Source organism: Tinamus guttatus, unplaced genomic scaffold (genome assembly GCF_059628265.1).
Source record: "Tinamus guttatus ecotype Peru unplaced genomic scaffold, ASM5962826v1 Tinamus_guttatus_pri_ptg000710l, whole genome shotgun sequence".
NCBI classification, from domain to species: Eukaryota; Metazoa; Chordata; class Aves; order Tinamiformes; family Tinamidae; genus Tinamus; species Tinamus guttatus.
In genome coordinates, this window is record NW_028289244.1 from 711259 (window position 1) to 729510 (window position 18252).

General features: G+C 55.3%; 1 protein-coding gene across 2 annotated transcripts in view; it reads right to left on the minus strand.

The window, feature by feature from the left end:
* ARHGAP26 (Rho GTPase activating protein 26) overlaps window positions 1-6718 on the minus strand; it is a 76406-nt gene extending 69688 nt beyond the window's left edge. For both annotated transcript variants that reach the window (XM_088536894.1, XM_088536893.1), the window contains exon 1: window positions 6553-6718. In XM_088536894.1, coding sequence (XP_088393020.1) covers window positions 6553-6706 — 154 coding nt within the window. In that variant the 5' untranslated portion in view covers window positions 6707-6718. The remainder of the gene's footprint in view (window positions 1-6552) is intronic.
* Between the last annotated feature and the right edge of the window lie 11534 nt (window positions 6719-18252).

Sequence of the window (18252 nt, forward strand, 5' to 3'; positions counted from 1 at the left end):
TGCACCCCTGGGGCATCAAGACTATTCAGCAGCCAGAGATACAGATTCTCCTCCAAAATGCCCATGGCTTTGCACCCAACAGAGATGTAAGCCAAAGACATTTAGAATAACTTCCACCGCTGTAGTTACTGGCCCGGGAAGCCAGGCAGCTCTCCTTATAGCCAGGAGAGGACACCTAATACACACGCAGGTCTCGGGGAGCCCAGGGCTCGGCAGGGTGCTGCAGAGAGGCAGCACATCCGAATGCTTAGCTCCAACACACAACGTTAGCGTGGGCTAAAGGTAAGTGAAAGCATTGCTTGGAGTCTAAAACACACTTCCTTATTCCAGGTCTGAGCCTTGGTTACAGCAGAAGGAAGATAATTGCTCAGGCCAAGCAATAGGCCAAGGTCAGTTTTCCCCTGGGCCGCGGCAGCCTCGCAGGGCAGCACTGCACAGCCTGGGGTTACACACACCGTGGGGAGCAGCGCCACGGGCACAAACACCGGCGTCGTTTGGGCAAGGAGTCCGAATCCACACACAGCCCTGTCCCAGAAACAGGGCCCGCAAGGACGGCGTGGCCCCGTTGGCAGCGTGAGGGAGCCGCACGCGCCGCGGTCCTGCACGAGCCCCCGGCATGCAGCCGCGCGGGCGAGCACCTCGGGAGGCCAAAACACACACTGGAGATCACGATAAGAATGAAAGAGGGTAACAAGAATACACAGGAGTGCTGCAGAGAGCCCCCGACCTGGCGCAGGGAGCACCAGGTTCACTGGCCGCGCACACCCTGGGGAGCTCAGGCAGCCTCTCCGAGCAGGAGCTGGCGCACGCACCATGGAGCACCCCTCGAGAGGTCGATTAAAGGCACGCGCTCCGAAGGAGGATGGAAAAGCGACCGCATTGCTCCTGACAGGCCTGCCGCGAGGCTTGCTGGCAGGCCATGGTGCTGCAGCACAGCATGGCAGCACGCAGGGGCACCGAGGCCGCACGGCACCGGAGCGCATGGGGACACCAAGGCTGCACGGCCACATGGCACCGGAGTGCATGGGGGCACTGAGGCTGCACGGCACCGGAGCGCACGGGGGCACCGAGGCCACATGGCACCGGAGCGCACGGGGGCACCGAGACTGTACGGTCGCATGGCACCGGAGCACATGGGGGCACCGAGGCCACACGGCACCGGAGCGCATGGGGACACCAAGGCTGCACAGCCACATAGCACCGGAGTGCATGGGGGCACCGAGGCCACATGGCACCAGAGCGCACGGGGGCACCGAGGCTGTACGGTCGCATGGCACCAGAGTGCGCAGGGGCACCGAGGCCACACGGCATCGGAGCGCACCGGGGCACCACTCCAGCTGCTCTCGCTGTGCCCTTCCCAGGCAGGCAATGCCCCTGGGCAGCTCCCCAGCCTCAGGGCACTCCCTATTCCCAGGGGGTTGGCCCTGCATCACCCTTCTCCATGGCCAGCCACGCTGTCCCAGCTGAAAAACAACCGAGGGAAGAATCACTGAAGCCCCAACAAAGCGCTCCCTGAGCAGGGCAGCCCTCTGCAAAAAGCTCCAGCCCCGCGGGAGCGCGGGCTGCCGGCTCAGAGCACTCTCGGGCGCACAGACTGTGCCGCGCGGCAGCTTCCGCGCGCGCTCGAGACCAGGGGTGTGGACCAGTTTGGTGGCTTAAAATTAGTGCTTAGAAGTCAGAGAAACAAACAAAAATAAGCGCCGCCGCGCTGGACTGCAGCCTCCTCCTCCGCAGCAGCAGAGCCTCTTCTGCTGCGCTCCGGGTCTGTGGGCTGCAGCGACTGGAGGACAACCCAAAAGTCAGGGAGGAGACAAGTCCCCAGTGCCACCCACCTCCCCTAAACACTGCACAGGGCCCAGATCCGCATGAGCAACCCAGTGTCACGGCTGGATCCGGCCATGCTCCGGGCGCAGGACAGACCCTCAGGAACACAGAGCTGGCCCCAGCCAGGGGCAGGGGCTCTTCTCCCACCAGCACAAGCAGCTTCCCTGTGTCTTCAGGGAACAGACACCCTGGAGATAAGCAGGTAGTGCAGGGATGGGTTGTCTGGGGCCTTGAGTAGCTTACAACTCCAAAGCTCCATTTATTTCAGACAAACCGGCCCCGCTGGTACTGCGGCGCGGGACACACGTCGCACCTCAGCCCTGTGCTCCAGCGGCTCCACCGGGCTCGCCCTGCCACATTCCCTCCTCGTTTTGTCCAGCCAAGAGCATTTCCATCATCACGGAGCAGCAGGGAGCCCACAGCACCGTCTCCAGGGTTGGGATCGGCGCCGCTCATCATGTCCGCACGCGCGGAGCGAGCCGAGGGCTCCGGCTCTGCGGCCCCTCGAGCCACGGCACAGCACGACGCACGGGCAGGACACGGCGACGGCGGGAGCTACCTCTGCTTCGGGCCTCTGCACTCGCAGAAACTTCCTGAATAATTCATGCCTGGTGTAGGAGGAGAGAGAGGCAGATGTCTGCAAGAAAAGCAGGTCACTGACTAAAGGAAGTCATGGAAGACAAGAGAAATGGGGACAGATACTCCCTTTCTGAAAAAAAAAAATATTATTATTTGTATACGAACTTCAGAGGGGCCCTGGACACCACAGGACGCTTAGCAAGACCTGGCCTTCAGCATAGGAGGATTATTTTTGAACTTCCCTTTGTTTTTTTAATGAAGGAGCGAAAGGAAGCTCCCAGTCAGCACTACCACTCCCTTGAGCAGGGCAAAAGCAGGACGGCTGCACAAAGCCCTCCACAAAGTCCATAGGACGCCTTCCCCGTGTGTTCAGCCCAGGCTCCCCTCCGCGCGCAGAGCGGCCGACACTCAGGGTCTGGGGGAGCGCGAGGAGCTGAGCGCGGCCAGAACCGCCCTGCAGCAAGGAAGGCTCCTTCTCCTCATCCTCGCTGCACCGCAGTCCTGGCCGCACTGCCAGCCCCGCTCACCCACTCCTGGTGTGGAAGAAGCCGACGCTGCCTTCCCTCCCAACGCCTGCCTTCAAACAGAGAGGATGTGCGACAGCCACGGAGATGCAAGAGGAAGGAAAGTGTGAGGGGACATTGCCAAGACTTCGAACGATTTCAGTATCAAACTGCCTCGCTTGTGCCATGATCCGAGACACCTTCAAGCTCCTGCGCCCCGGAGGAAACTCCCCTGCATGAGAGGCCTGACGGTCATCCCGACCCGCCGGTCATCCCGACCTGCTTGCCCGGGCGGCAACACCTCCAGGGCCAACGAAGAGCCCGTGGGGCGTCCGAGGCAGTGCTGACCACAGGACGTCCCAACAGCCGCTCCAAACACGCACTTACCAAGCCAAATGCAAACACATCCCTTGACGATGCCCTAAAATAAACCCCTCGAGAGGACAAGCGAGCCTCACGCTCGTTACCCAGACCCATCACCAGTTAGGCCATTCAGCGAGCGGGGCTCACAGCAAACCGCAGCGCTGCCAGAAGAGCCTTTCGGGAGCGCCCTTCCCTGCAGCGCAGCTGCGAAACGCAGCGGACCCGCTCCCTGTCCCACCCCAACACACAGCAGCAGCTCCCACCTTCAGGAACATCGTTATCCACATTCACACGGGCACCCTGAAGGCTTCTAATAGCCTTTATAACTCGACAAGAACTCAGACTTCTCGTACTCACATAGGACACAGGCACGGCAGCACCTGCCTAGGTTAAACCACCACCTAGAGATGGCCACGCTCATCTAGATTCAGAGGGAAGAGCTGGACCAAACCCTGCATTCTCCCAAGGCTCTCAGCTCACCGAACAACTTGATGGAATCACTGCCAATTGGCAGCAGCATATAAGGGACTTTGTGAGTTAACCAAAGTATAGAGGAGGTTAGAAATGATGGCTCATGGAGGGAAGCCGGCGAGCAATGCGAGCCATGCCGGGCACGGACAGCAACACCCGAATTCTGTTCCCAAACCCGCCGGCAACCGGCCACAGAGGAAAAGCCCTGCATCCCAGGCCAGCACACCAGGGTCCGGCTCCACTAACCCTTCCTAGGGAAGCGCTTCGCAGACCCTTCTTTGAGGAACTTCTGTGCTCGTGTGTCCCCGCACACGTGTGCCTGCGTGCGCGCGGTGCGCCTGCTGCTGCACTGCTGCTAGCAACAGGGCAACGGCGACACGAAGACTGACTCATCCGCGCCCTGACCCACTGCATCCTTGCCTCCTGGAAACCAACGGAATAAACTCCCGGCGCCCTTGGAGGAATTAAAATTTAATCCAAGAATGTATTCAATAGAGGCTAGAAAACAATTCAGTCGTAAAAACATCCTTATCTTCAGAGAGCAGTGAACTTTCTTCCTGTCCCAACGCAGACAGTCTTTGCAGCTTTGGCTAGTGAAAGTCTGCAGCGCAGGACTGCGCCCTTCCACATGCCAGGAATCACGGCAGCTGTCCTGCACCGGAGCAAAGCGAGGCAGGGATCCCCTGCAAGTGCGTGCAAGCACGCCGGCAACCCAAATTAGCCAGCGTATGCAAATGCCCCTAGAGAAAGGCAAATCACACCCATGGAGAGCACCAAAAAGCGCGTGTCACACAGCGCGACCCGACACGCACGGAGCAACCGCCCTGGGGACGGCCGCCTTCCCTGGGAAATCCACTCAACCCGAGCTTTGACCCATCTGCAGAGTGTAGAAATAAACGTCATGACCCTCAACTTCAGCTGTAAAATTTATTTCCAATAAATAAAGAACACAGCACTGATGTGTTCCCAAGCGAAATGAATTCCCCAGGAACAGTCAGGCTGTATTGCAGCTCGTAAGCAAACACGATGCACGAAAACCTCCCACCTCAGATCTGCATAACAATCTGCTTACTAGTGGTGGGGTTTTTGTTTGTTTGTTTTCTAACGCAAAATGTGATGAACTGATACACAAGGGACTTTGCAACACAGGATCTGCAGGAGGAGACCGGCAGCACAAGGGGAAGCGACGCACGCAGGGCGCAACCCCCGGCAGCTGCGACTCCAGCTCCGCAGGCGCCCGTGCCAAAGGAATGTCACCTGTCCCCACACTGCGTGGGCGCTGTGGCTCCCGAAATAACCCCGCGGCATCCCAAAGGGCACACGGGTGCAAGGGATGCGCTTCGCTGCGCACACGCACGATCCCTCTCCTCCCGTTCCTCCATCCCCGCTGACAAGCGAGGGGGAAGTGAAGGGAGGCAGAACACAGCGTGGATGAGAGCTCGGCTGGGGCGCGCTCTGCTCGCCCAGCACGGACGCCCTGCAGGGAAGCGTCATCACCTGGGCCGCTTCCCTGGAAGAGACAAACCCAGAAAACCCCAAATCACTTCAGCGGGGAAACTGCAGAGATGCAGCTGCCGAGGTGCAAATTCCACCTGATGCAACAGACCTAACTGCACTGCCCGGCAGCCCGGGCGCGTGAAACTCTGGAGTCTTTTGGCCCCAGAGATGGGGCAAGATTAACACGTTCATACGACGGGTGCTCGTGGGAACAGCGGCTCGGTACGAAGCAGCGCTGCGAGAACGCAGGGTTGCAACACCCCTGCGCCGGGTCTTCCCCCCCGGCACCGGGTCAGAACTTCCTCCTCGCCCAGCGCTCAAAATGAAACAGAAACGAAACCGGAGCGCCCTGCAGCTCTGCCCCACACCAGTGCCCGGCCAGCCGCAGCTTGTGCCGGTGCGGGCGGCGCGGGAGGCGGCGGTGGCACGGCTGGAGGACAGCCATCCCCGCGGTGTCCCGGCTTCCCAGGCGGCCCCGGCAGCACCGCGGGGTCGCCAGGACAAACTTGTTTCCAGGCAATCCGAAGCTCCGCTCTGCTCCGTCGGAATCCTCGCTGCCGCCGCCGCCCCGATGGGAACGTTCCCGGCGGCTCCGCGATGCCGCGGGGGCGGGCGAGACCCTCCAGCAGGGCTAGGAAGGGGGCGAGGAACATGCCCAGGACCCAGCTAGACCAAGGCTGGTCCTTCAGTAGGATCAAGGCTGGGCGCAGGGCTGGGGACGGGCACCGCGCTGTCCCCTGCCCTCTGTAAACCCAGCAGTGGGCATTTCAGCCGGGAGATGCAGGCAGAACAAGGCTCCCTCGAGCCGTGCACAGGGACCGCAACCGCCACGAGGGAGGGGACCACGAGGGGCTGGGGGGACCTTGTTGGACCAGGAAGGCTGCGATGAACCTGGGCTGCCACCACAGAACAGGGGAGCCAGGATGGACCAGGATGGCTGCCATGGCCCTGGTGGCCTCCCATGGACCAGGTGGGCTCCCATGGACCAGAACAACAACCTTGGCCCATGTGGGCTCCCATTGCAGGCCAGCTGGGTTCCCATGGGCCGGGCTGGCCAGGTCAGCTCCCTTGGCCCAAGTGACCTCCCATGGACCAGGTAACCCAGGACGGCTCCCCTGGCTCAAGTGGGTCCCCACGATGACCCAGATGGACTCCTAGGAAGCAGGATCCGCCAGGACATCTCCCTTGGCTCAGGTAGACTCCCATGGACCATGGTCTGCAGGACATCTCCTTCGGCCCAGGTGGCCCCAGTGGCCACCACAGCCCCACAGGACCTGCCTGGGGGCAGCCCCGCGGTTCCCCGGACTCCACTTACTCTTGAGGGCGGCGACGAGCGACTTCCCGTCCTTGATGAGCTCCTTAATGAACTTGTTGGTCTTCTCGAGCTCGGCCTCGTGGGAGCGCAGCCGCTCGCGGAACTGCGGGCTGTCCAGGCAGCACTCGCTGAACTCCAGCGCCGGCAGCCCCATGCTGCCGCCGCCGACGGGGGGAACGCGATGGGGAAGAGCGCCCGAAATACCAAACCGCGGGGAAACGGAACAAACTGCACGGGCGGAGCGGGCCCCGCGGCGGGGCCGGGCCGGGCGCGGAGCGGAGCGCGGCGGAGCGGAGCGGGGCGCGGGGGGCGGCGCTGCCGCCGCTCTGAGGCCGCCGCGCTGGGGCCGCCGCCCGGGCCCGGCCCCCCGGCCCGCCCCGCCGCCGCAGCCAATGGGAGCGCGCCGCGCGCGGGCGCGCCCGGGCCGTGCCACGCCCCCCGCCCCTCCTCGGAGCCTCGCCATTGGTCGCGTTCGAACGCGGCACCGCCCCCCGGCCAATCAGCGGCGTCACCTGCAGGGGGCGGGGCGCGTGCCCGCGCCGCCGTGAGGGGACGGAGCCGGATGGAGCCGGTCGGGGGCGGCGCGGCGAGCGCCGGACCAGCGGGAATGGCCGTTCCCCGCAGGCCCTCCCGAGGCGACCGCGGCCCCCGCGCGCGCCCAGGCAGCCAATGCGCCGTGCGAAACGCGGGCGCGCCGTCGGCGCTGCCCCGAAAACGCGGTGTTTCCCCCCAAACGGTCAGGCTGAGGCGGCAGCACCGCAGCGCGGGCGGGCGTCCCCCCGGCTGCACCCACGCGTCGCGGAGCTTGAAACGGGCACGGCGGGACGGGGTTTTGCCGCTGTCGCGCTTTTGCCGAGATGTCCGCAAGCCCCGGCAGCCCGGCCGCGTGCGGGAGGCCAGGCCGGCGCAGCGTTCCTGTCCCGGCAGGCGCGGGGCCGCTGCCAGCTCCGCGCTCGACACGGATGTGGTGCCGCTCCGAGCGGGAACGGCGCGAGCTGGCGCTACCCGGCGAGTGCGTCCAAGCACGGGGACCCGGCCTTGCACAGCCCGTGCCCCGCAGCAGTTCTCCCTGTGCTGTTCTACCTCACCGAGTCGCTGCCTTCCAGGGTGGCTTGTGAGCTGTGCCTTATTTTGCATTAGATTTCCTAATTATAAAGTGGATGCAATAATAATTAAATGCTTATCTTAAAAGCAGGGTATACAGTTTAATTAGCTGTAATTTATGCCATACACACGCAGCTCTGCAAAGGCAATAGATGTTGTTTGTGTTATGCTCCTTTATTCCACACTCTGCAAAGCCACAGCAGCTCAGTTTTGGGTTTTATCCTGCACATTGCTCTTGCTTATATTAAAAAAAAAAAAAAAAGTGTTCCAGCACTTACAGCTAATAAAAAAGAACCTGTAACTAGATTTATAGGACACTGCCTTAGAGGATCAGAGCACTGGGGACTCAAAACAATTTTTATGCTCAACTTCTTCACCTTTCCAGGATCACAGCGAGTAATGGCATTGAAACCATTGTTTTCTGATGAGGACAAGCCAAGACTGTGCGAAGTGCTGTCACATGGGCAACGTCACACACGCCAGGACCGGATCAGCACCCTTGTCCCCCTGGCACACTCACGCTGTGCTCCTCGTTCTGCTCAAGCTCGCACCGTCTCTCTGTGCAGGAGCAGGGCAGCAGGGAGGAAGGGCCACCAAAGAGCTCCAGCCAAACTCCGCTGCACCCAACTGTGAAGCGCCAGCTGAAAAACAAACACAAAAACTGCAAACAACAACTTCCCCGTTTCCTGTCCGTGGCTGAGAGCTTGCATCCCTCAGCCCATTTGCCTGTCTGCTTTGATGATCTCAGAAAACACTTTCTGCCTGGCTTAGCTCACTGTGCGATCAAATAACCCATGCACTGATGCAAGGGCACAGACCGCTACAGTCCTGAGCGAGCGGGAGAAAGGGAACCCACAACAGTGTCACCTCACATCATCTCCGGCTGCTGCTCTCAGCCTTCCCTTGTACCAGCATTAGCTTTTAGTGGGTCATGCAATCAGCTGCATGAGGTGCTTTTGTCTGAAAATTAAGTTATTTTTGTAGAATTAGGTTCAGCTGGAGCAGCTCCAGAGTTTGCTGAAGCACCGCCTCTCCCCTGCTTCCCTTTCGCCCACCCTCGTGCCACAAGTTGCATTTTCCTGCCTGCTTCCTCATGCTTCCATGGCATTGACAGGACCTGCTTTACACGAACATCGGCTGTGGACGTTGTGGAAAGCAGCCGCTTCCCCTTTGCCAGGAGAGTTTTCTGCCACTTAAGTGGGACGAGCGAGGCCCAGGAGGGCCAGCAGCACCACAGTAGCGCAGGACAAACAGGGGACTCCCAGGTCCCCAGTGGCAGGGAGGGGACGGGCAGTGGTACCATCCCCTCTCAGCAGCACAGCGCTGCTGTCACCTCCCCGTGTGTCACTGCAGAGCAGCTCACACACGTGGACGGGCCCCGGGGAGGCAGCAAGGCCTGTGCTCGGCGCCCGATCCCCACAGCGCCCGCGTGGAGCCAGCAAACCCGGCGTGCCCAGCCCACGTGCAGCGCACTCGGAGGCTCTGCGCGCAGGCGATGCTCACCAGTACAGATCCACGCTTGCTGCTGTTTGCAGACGTGAGGACCCGTGCTGAAAAGGATCTGAGGGAACAGGGAGAACCAAGGTGGTTAAACCAGCCATTAATTAGATCCCAGAGTTGACTGGTTTGGACACGTAAACATTCATTTAACACAAGAGCCTGTAGGAGGCATCTCGGCTGTTAGCAACCAGGAGCCACATGCAAAGTTCCTTGAACTTCCCTCAAGCAACAGTGCTCAAGGTGCAGCTATTATGTGACCACATATCACCAGGTCTCTCGCTCGCAAGGATTTTCCAAGCTGGGCACACATGAACTATTGTGTATGAGGAAATAAAAGTTACAAATAATATGTCAGACCTTTGCAATGAACCTGTATAAATCCCCTGTTGTAAATCAAAGGGCAGGTATTGACTTAGTGCACTGACAGCCTTCTGAGGGATCAGATCACGGGCCCAGACCGTTTCTTAGTTATGAACACAGCACCCTGAAGTAGCCACTTGGAGCTCCCCCTTCTTCTCCAAGACAGTCATGCCACCCTAGGAATAAGCTTTGGTGTATTTTTGTGCAATAGATCTTGCCATGGCTGCAGCAAATAGTCTCAGACCTTCAACATGACAAAAACTGCTCCCTCTACTGAGTTCTACTGAGCTTTATGTGCCGCAAACTGGTTACCATGTTCCTGCACAGCTTTTGCCATGCAGTGACACCCAAGTTGCACCTGTGAGAGTGAAGTCCTTGACTTTCCAATATCATCATGGGAATTTCTCGATTCCTCCTTTCCCTTTTCAGGAGGATTTGCACAGGTGACCAGGACAACCCTCAGTGAGATGCCGGCAGAGGACACGGTGATTGAAACACACGAGCCTCTGCAAGTGGGTTAGAAGCAAGAAGCCAGCAGGACTGGGCTCCTTGATCCCAGTCTGCAAAACCTCCCAAACTCCCAGTTTACAAGTGTTGACCACCAATAGATTTAGAGCAATTTTTTTTCCCCTCCTCAAACCTGGCCATTAGCCTCTTGTGCTACCAAGTCTTCCTGGGATTCAAGGTCTAGAAGAGTCCGAGGATCAGAAGTGCCAGGAGCCGGCACTGTGTGCGTGGGCTCGTTTCCCGGACACTCCAGATCTGCTAGTTGTTTTTGGAAGCTGGTTCCTTTCCGAATGCAAATAGCGACGGGATAAACTATTAGTCAGTGCTACGTGTAGCAGGAATGACCTCAACATCCATTTCCTTCCAAGTTACTATATTTGTTTGTGCCTTGGGCAACCGTTTGCTGTCCCCTGCAGAGCGCCTATTACTACAACCGTAGCTGCTACCGTCCTGTCATCCATCTCTCCGTCTGCCTTGGACTAACTGGCGTCTTCTACTGCTGCTGCTCTGCAACAGTCAATTATCTTCAGACCCAGCAACCACACACGCCCTGGGGGCACCAGCTACTTAGGGCTTCGTCTCTGCCAAGGCAATTCCCAGCGTTCCCGGGTGGGTGTGGAAGAGGCGCTCACAGGGAAGAGTAGGAATCTAAGCCAAAAAAAAGAAAGAAAAAAAGAAGACACACAACAACCAAACCACGCACAAAAGCAAAAATAAAATTAAAAAAAAATCACACAAGCATGAAATCACACACATGAAATGCTACGTTTGAGTGGAACTACCTTCAAAACAGGGCAGCACCACCATTTCCTTTCATCTGCCTGGCAGGTGTCAGGTCAGATGAAGCTGAGCTTTGCTCTAAGTGAAGCAGCAGACGCTTCCAGAGCTGTGAGTTTGAAAGCAGCCTGCTATAATGATCCTCCCAGGGCACAGAAGATACTCTTGAATCCCCTTGGCTTTCTCCAGCCCAATATTACGCTTCGGCTTTTTGCTTCCCAGATGATGAGCCTCATAGCATTGGAACCAGGACACCTGCTTCTACAGCCAAAGCATCCTTTGGTGTCTTAATTTGGTGGCGATGATGACTGATGATCATGAGATCCTTATGCCAAGGCACAGTGAAAGATTGAACTGGTTTGTGTCCTTTTGGCTTTTTAGAAAGTATAATTAATCATGCTCAGGTCTATGGCTACATTGCCCTGCTCAGAAATTGGACATAACTTACAAAGACAGAAACATTATTTTAAAGAGGAATGCCACAATCACGAGATTCCAGCAGCTTAGCTACTCAGCAGCACAAGTCACTGCTTGATTCAACTCACAATGACTCCTTCTCTAATCTCATTTTAGAGCATCATTCATGCCCTAGATGTTAATGACACTCCGCGTACATGTACAAGACACAACAAAGCAGCACATTATCATCTGCGTAGCAGCAGCAGGGCTTAGACCGTGCTGCTAGTCATGGAGACAGGGACTGTGCGGTCATAACCTCAAGTTGTGACATTTGTGCTGAAGCATGAAGACCAGCATCAGAAATTGTTGGGTGAGGAAACCCGCATTAACAACGCACTGTAGCAGGAAGAACACACAAAAAGGACTTCACTGTTCACAAGTGTGTCTGTATATAAGCTACCTTCTAGGCGAAGGGAGGGTTAATGGTGTTGAAGACTCCTGTTGCCTTGCTCGTGGCTGGGATCATAGCTCATGCTGGAGAGAAGGATGTCCCTTTTCCCTGGTGTTCGCTGTGCTGCCCAGCAGATTCACTAGAGATTTTCCCATTCCAGGTCACATCCGTGCAGGACTTCTGTGGAGCAAAATAGTTGTTATTTAGCAAGCATACAAAGAAAAGGGAGAAAAATCCACTCTCCCTGCAGCTGCTGGGGAAATAGCAAAGGACATGTCCCTGCAGAGAGCTTCCTACACAAAAATGACAAGCAATATGAAACCAAGAGCAGCTTCATGTTTGAGGGCTTTCCTTGCATGAATCCCTTTGGAAGGGAACAAAAATGCTCTACGTCATCTTAGGCAATTGCACCGTTCCCCTCCTCAGCTCCACAGGTCTCAGTCTCACGAGCATTCCAGTGGTCTTACAGCTTTATTTCTTCTTAGCACATCCCTGATAACAATCTCCAAGAATAAGAGCGGATCAGAGCAGCAGGATTGCCGGGGCCCTGCTGTCACAGCCACAGTCCCTCAAATGGAGCTGCACGCGCCAGCACAGGCTGATAGCCCCGTGACACACGGGGACATCCTTCGCGCGGTGCCAGCTGCGCTGGGCTCTGCAGCCATCAGCCGGGCCCCGAAGGCTCAGGACTAAATCAACAGCCACGCCGAGATGTGGGAACGTGGCCCACAGCAGGAAAGGCTGCCCAAAGCAAGCAAGCAGCATCACTAATTACATCCCCAAATTCTCTGGGAATCTTTTCCTAGCGGAAAATAAAGGGCTATCAGGGGCATTTGTGCAGGGATGAGGCATCAGCCAGGCTGCCCAAATTAGAGCTAACTACACAAAGACAGGAAAAGAAATTAATTCACAATGAAGTAAAAAGTGAAATTAGTCATGTCCCTGCAAATTACTGTCACAGAGGAGGAAGCTGAAATGGAAAAATAATAAATGAACCAAGGGGTACAAAATCTTCAAAGAGTTTCATGGAATAAGTATTTAAATAAGATTTAGTTATAGATTTAACAAAGTTGCATTGGCCTGGAAGGCCAAAAAGTTATGTCTGCCTATTCTTACTCTCAGTTTTTTTCAGGAAATAAGAAAGTTCATCTAAAGACCAGCCAAGCAGCTGCCATTTATTTCCTCTACAAATACAAAACATCAGCCTATATCCATGTTGCACATGGGAACTTTGGTCTCCTAAAACTCTGTGGAAAAACACTTCCATGGATCTTCATACAGGAGAACAGGGTGGAAGAGGGCACAAAGGATTGCAGGGTCCCAATTGAGCAAGGGTCAAGGGGCTCGCCATCCTTTCACACGTTGCCTTACTTTTGCCCATCCTGAAGATGATTAATAGCTGGACATGACCAGGAGGGGAGGTGCAGCCTATCTTCCCTACCTCTAATATAAAGAGAGTTCTATCAAAGCCCCAAAATTGCAGTTCTTCCACCACATACCTGCCACATGCTTTATGCTGTCACATTGATTTGTGTCAGGTAGGATATTATATTCCTTAAGTCTTCTTTGTGACACCCTTAAAAGTCATTAGATTATCAACGGAAAAATAGTTAACGCAACCCAGGCATCCGATACAGCAAGAACTGCAGCCCCGAGAACCTAGTCGTGCCAAATGAACCATAGGCTATAGAGGTAGGGTAAGGAAATGAATGTTGTATGAAATTCATAAAACAATTTCCAGCTTCTACTATTTATGCAAAGCTTTCAAAAACTCCCTGGCTTGGAGGAGCCCCACTGCCCTGTGTTTCTTGGCAACCTTTCCCTCCAGAAGAGCATTTCAGCTTTTTGAGGCTGAACATGAGAATCAGGCCTGGGCCCCTGCAGGGTATTGGGATCTAATAACACCAAGGTTACACAGAGGAGTAGCGAGCTCAGAGGATACCTACGTACAGCAGCACTGCGCTGACCATAACAGCTAGAGCATCCAGGAATATAACATCCCAGGCTTGCAGGGCAGGCTGAGAAGCAGTAGCTGAGGAAACCAACTCCAAATTGAGAATATTAACACTTAGGTGGCTGCCTTAGGCCTGTTAGTATTTGGCCTCCCAGTTCAGTGGGGGCAACCTGGAATGAGAGGAGGGGAAGCTGCTTATACCCAAAGCCCCCTTTGGCAGGGCCAAGCCCACAGCAGAGCTCAACCACCCCACAGAGTCCAGCTCTCCAAGCCTCCCTGCCCACAGGGGCAGCAACCCCTTTTTCCAAGGGATTCACACCAAAAGACAACCCCACATCAGCTCCTGGAATAGAGCCACATCACCTAGACAGAGCCCACAGCCAGAGCTCAGCCAGCACCTGCATTAAACACCCTATACAGAGCACCCTTTCCCCTCAGGAGACCCCCCTGGGGCTATAGGTGACCCCATAGCAGCACATGCCCCAGATAAAAAGCACAGCCACCCCCAGAAAACTCCCCCAAGGACAGGCAACCTTAGCGTCCTCCCAGCCTCTTGTACCTGCATGGGCTGAACACCCACACCTGGTGCCATGGGAGGTTCTAACACAAAGCACCTGAGCACCAAATCCCAGCACATCCAACAGGCAGAAGAGCACTCACTATTAAACAGTTGAGTTTTCTCTCCCATTAGTGTTGGGGCCTCAGGGTTGCTCTGTCTCATGCTACCTCCTAAGTCAGCATGGCTTGCACGGCCAGGGGCTGATCCAGCTGTGAAAAGAGCAGGTAGCAATCAGGGTAGGTTTTAGCTAGGGCAAAACCCAATCCATCAGCAGCTGCAGGCCTGCTGTGTGGCAAAATGCAACGGCTCTGTGCTGCAGCAAACGCAGCACCGATGGACCAGCGCAGCTGCGAGTCCCTCGGGAGCCTGCGCACCGCCCGGCGTCCTGCACGCTCCTCCCGAGGCACCTTCGAGGCCGTACAGAACCCCAGGCCGCTTCAGTGCAGTTATGCTGTCAGAAGACAATTCCAACAAGAGGAATGTTTTCCCCAAATTTGTATAACCACGGGAAAAAAAGTTTCAAACCACTGTGAAATTGATCTAAAACTGCGTTTCCAGGAATTAGAACCAGAAGTTCCCAAACCAAACTCCAGTTTCCTCTCTGGAGGGCTTCCAGAGATATCTGCTGTGCATTAGCCCTCGTGTGACCTGTAAGATGCAAGTTTTCCCTGTATAAATATGAGCTCCCCCCGTCTGGCTCAGTTGCCTCAGACCTTGCCGTGCCGTCTTTTCTGTGTCTCCCTCCTGGAAGCTGGACCAAGTTTTTCCTTTCCCTTGGCCGCCAGGGACACTTCGGCCTACACTCGCACACAATTCTCCTACCCTGATGCCAGTCTGACGTTCACTTGCCACTGTTGGCTTCACTAGAAATGATTCCTATTACCATGATTACAGAAAGGCTGCTGCCTTTCCTGAATACAAACAGTGACAGCTCCAAAATCCCGTGGAAATCCCCACTAACTACAATGACTTTGCCCAGAAATCAGACCAAGCAGTTTGTGCTGGTAGGGTAGGACTCAAAATCTGGATGTGAACCTCGCGGCTCCTTCCACCCCAAATCACACTGGCTCCGCAAAACGCTGCGGAGACCTGCATGGGCCAGAGCCAGGAGCGCCCGGCGCCTCTCTGCAGACCCACAGCCATATGTGCTCCATTTAGGCCCAGAAGGTTTTTTTCCTTAGTTCTGGGTGCTGCCCTTAATTTTGACCCTTTTCTGCAAATTCAGAAAAAAAAAAACCCAAAATTTTCTGTTCTTTCAGTGCAAACATCTGGAAAGCTACATGAAGAAGGAAGATGCACGCTCAGTGCTCTGGCCATTCCAGTGCCCGGTGGGCAGGGGTGGAAGGGCGGCTCTGCAGGCTCTGAAGTGGCAAGTGAGCCAGAAGCAATAAGAGGAAGAGAAAAAGAGAAGTGGCAGCCAGGATAAGTTACGAGAACGGAGAACAAGAGCCAGGAAACAGATTTTCATGTTGTTTTCTTAAGTTAATGGATTTAAGAACCAGGATGAGAAGTGGTTCTGCAGGAAAACGTGCCAGCTCCGTGTTCCTCCAGCAAATGAGCAGCCATGCAGGAAGGGGTCAGATGTCTAAAATAAAAGATGTTTTGTCCTGCTGAAAAGAGGCGGCTTCTTCTGAGCTGCCTGTGCACCCTGCAAGGACTGGAGGCGTCCAGCTCTCCTCCTCCTGCTGCAAATGTCCCCGAACCCAGCCTGCTACAGGCACGATATACTAGTGAGAGGGCAGTTCAGATGTATTCCCATGTCTGAAGAGCTTTAAAGCACCTCCAAAGAAATATGTTCTGCCTACAAAATGAGCTAGCACTGTGAGATAACATTACCTCGTCAGCAGCAGTTTTTGCAAACGTATGTTTTGTCCCGACGAGGTCGTTCCATGCAATGTCCTCGTGCACAGGAACATCTCAGCAACTTTAGCCCCTGGGAACAGGCACGGAAAGCAGATCCACCGTCTTACCTTGCAGCAGAAACTCCCTTCGTTGCTCCAGGTTTTTACCTCCACAGCAGTGTTTACAGAGCAGCGTCCTTGAAGCACACCGATAAGCCTCCGGTCACTGGAAGCGGTTTCCTCTGCTGTTAAAGACAGTCCCCGGCTTGCAAGCGCCTCGTGCACGGTGCAGCGTGCGGCTGGCCACAGCCTCCCGTGCGGATGCTCCAGGAATCAGGCGTCTCCTTCACATCCCTGAAACCAGCGAAACCGGAGCATTCAGCTGCTTCCCGGGCCCCATCCCTCACATCCCTGCTCGTGGTGGTTTTGTCTTCCACCTCCAGGGATGGAAGGTGGGAGAGCCCTGGGGCTGTGCAGGCAGATCCGCATGCCTGGCCACTCTCCCCGGCTGTGAGATACGGTGTGAAATGGGCTGCTCTTAAAATGAAAATGTATTATTTATTGTACAATTAAATACTTGTTTCCCAGTCAGGCTTGACTGAACTGTACTTCTTGCCGTACTGATGACTTACATTCTTTCCCATTGCTTTCCTTCATGCGTTTTTGATTGTTTTGCTCGTTATGCCTCTGTTAGCTGCAGTGAGCTTGTTCTGTGCCTTTCTTTACGTATTAAAAAATGAACCCCCCCCCAAAAAATCAGAACCCAATGATTTTCAAAATGCTTTTGAAATCATATTCACCTTTCAATAATCTGATATGAAAGAAGCAGACTAGCAAATTGAGTACAGAATATTTTTTAATTATTCAAGAATATTTCCCTGTGCAAGTGCATTGACCCAATCTGTGTGTGCAAGCCTCATATTAAATAATAGTTTAATAGCGCCCTTGAATGAACCATCCTAGGCCTCGCCTGGGACTCTCTGTGTCCCCAGGCATTTCCCATTCCAGCCCTGTTTAGTCCTGGGACGTCTTGTTATTTATCTAGGCACTATTGCGTCGCAGGGCTGGGTTTCCTACAAGCCGGGCGCTCGCACTGGATCCCGTCCGGCTTCCTGAGCAGCGCCGGGGAAATCGCTGCACACGGCATTGTTCCGCAGCACAGGAAAAAGCCCCTTCTCACCACTAATTTCTTCATTTGCAAACGGAAATGCAAAGCCCGCCACCGGGGAAGAACACGTCGGTAACTGATGCGGTTTTGCTCCTTGGCAGAGAGGCCGCTTGGCATCAGCCCCCTGTTTCTTAGGCGAGCTCGTTAGTTCCTCACGTGTTTCACAGATTCTAGATCGCGTCTTGGGGGGCTGCAAGCTGCGAGCATCCTACCCGTCCAGTGCCCAGGGACCTCACAAGGTCCCTTCTCGCTGCTGAGGTGGGACAGACAAGCAGCTCTGCTGGCAGAAACATCAAGAGAGAGAAGGATGCGGGGGCAGCGCAGGGTCCCAGGTGGGCAGAAAGCCGCCCTGGCTAAGCTCTGGGGACAGCTATAAACACTGGGAAAAGCACCGTAACAACTGGGGGAAATAGGAGAGTGGTGGCGAGGAGCAGAGAGCAGCCTGGGCGCACCTCAAGTGAGCTCCAGAGAAACGGAGAGCTCGGGAAAGCAGAGACCTGGGGAGCGGGGGGAAGGACGAAGGGGGAACCACTTTGGCACTCGTGGAGGTGCCGGCAGCTGCCATGGGCAGGGACGTTAAAACCACTAAATGCAGTAACTTGGATCCCAAGGAGCCTTCTGGGCTTTACTGTTCATTTTTCAGCAAGTCTTGGAAGACCAGGAACATTTCAGGCGAGGAGTAAAATGCTGCTGTGCCAATGGGAGCACCGAGGGGTCTGCAGGCTCAGGAGACTCCTGCAATGGATGATGTTGGGCTTGATTAGCCACAAACTGAAGGAAGGAAGTAATACCAGTCATGGGGGATGGTGAAAGTGGGACGCAGACGAGCTACCTTGATGCATTTTTAGATAAAATTGTAATCAAGTCAGTATTTGATAACAGCAATACTAAATTCTAAGGGAACAGGCTTCTCTTAGTCATTGGATCTGGAGCAAACGCAACATGGTGCACACTAAATGAATCAGAAACTGCTGTTCCCAAAATATAATTACAATAAAGATTTGTGATGTGGTTAGTGTATCTCAAGAGAGGCCCTGAGGGAATCGGTTCTTGGCTCTAGAGCAGCACTGAGTGCAAGTA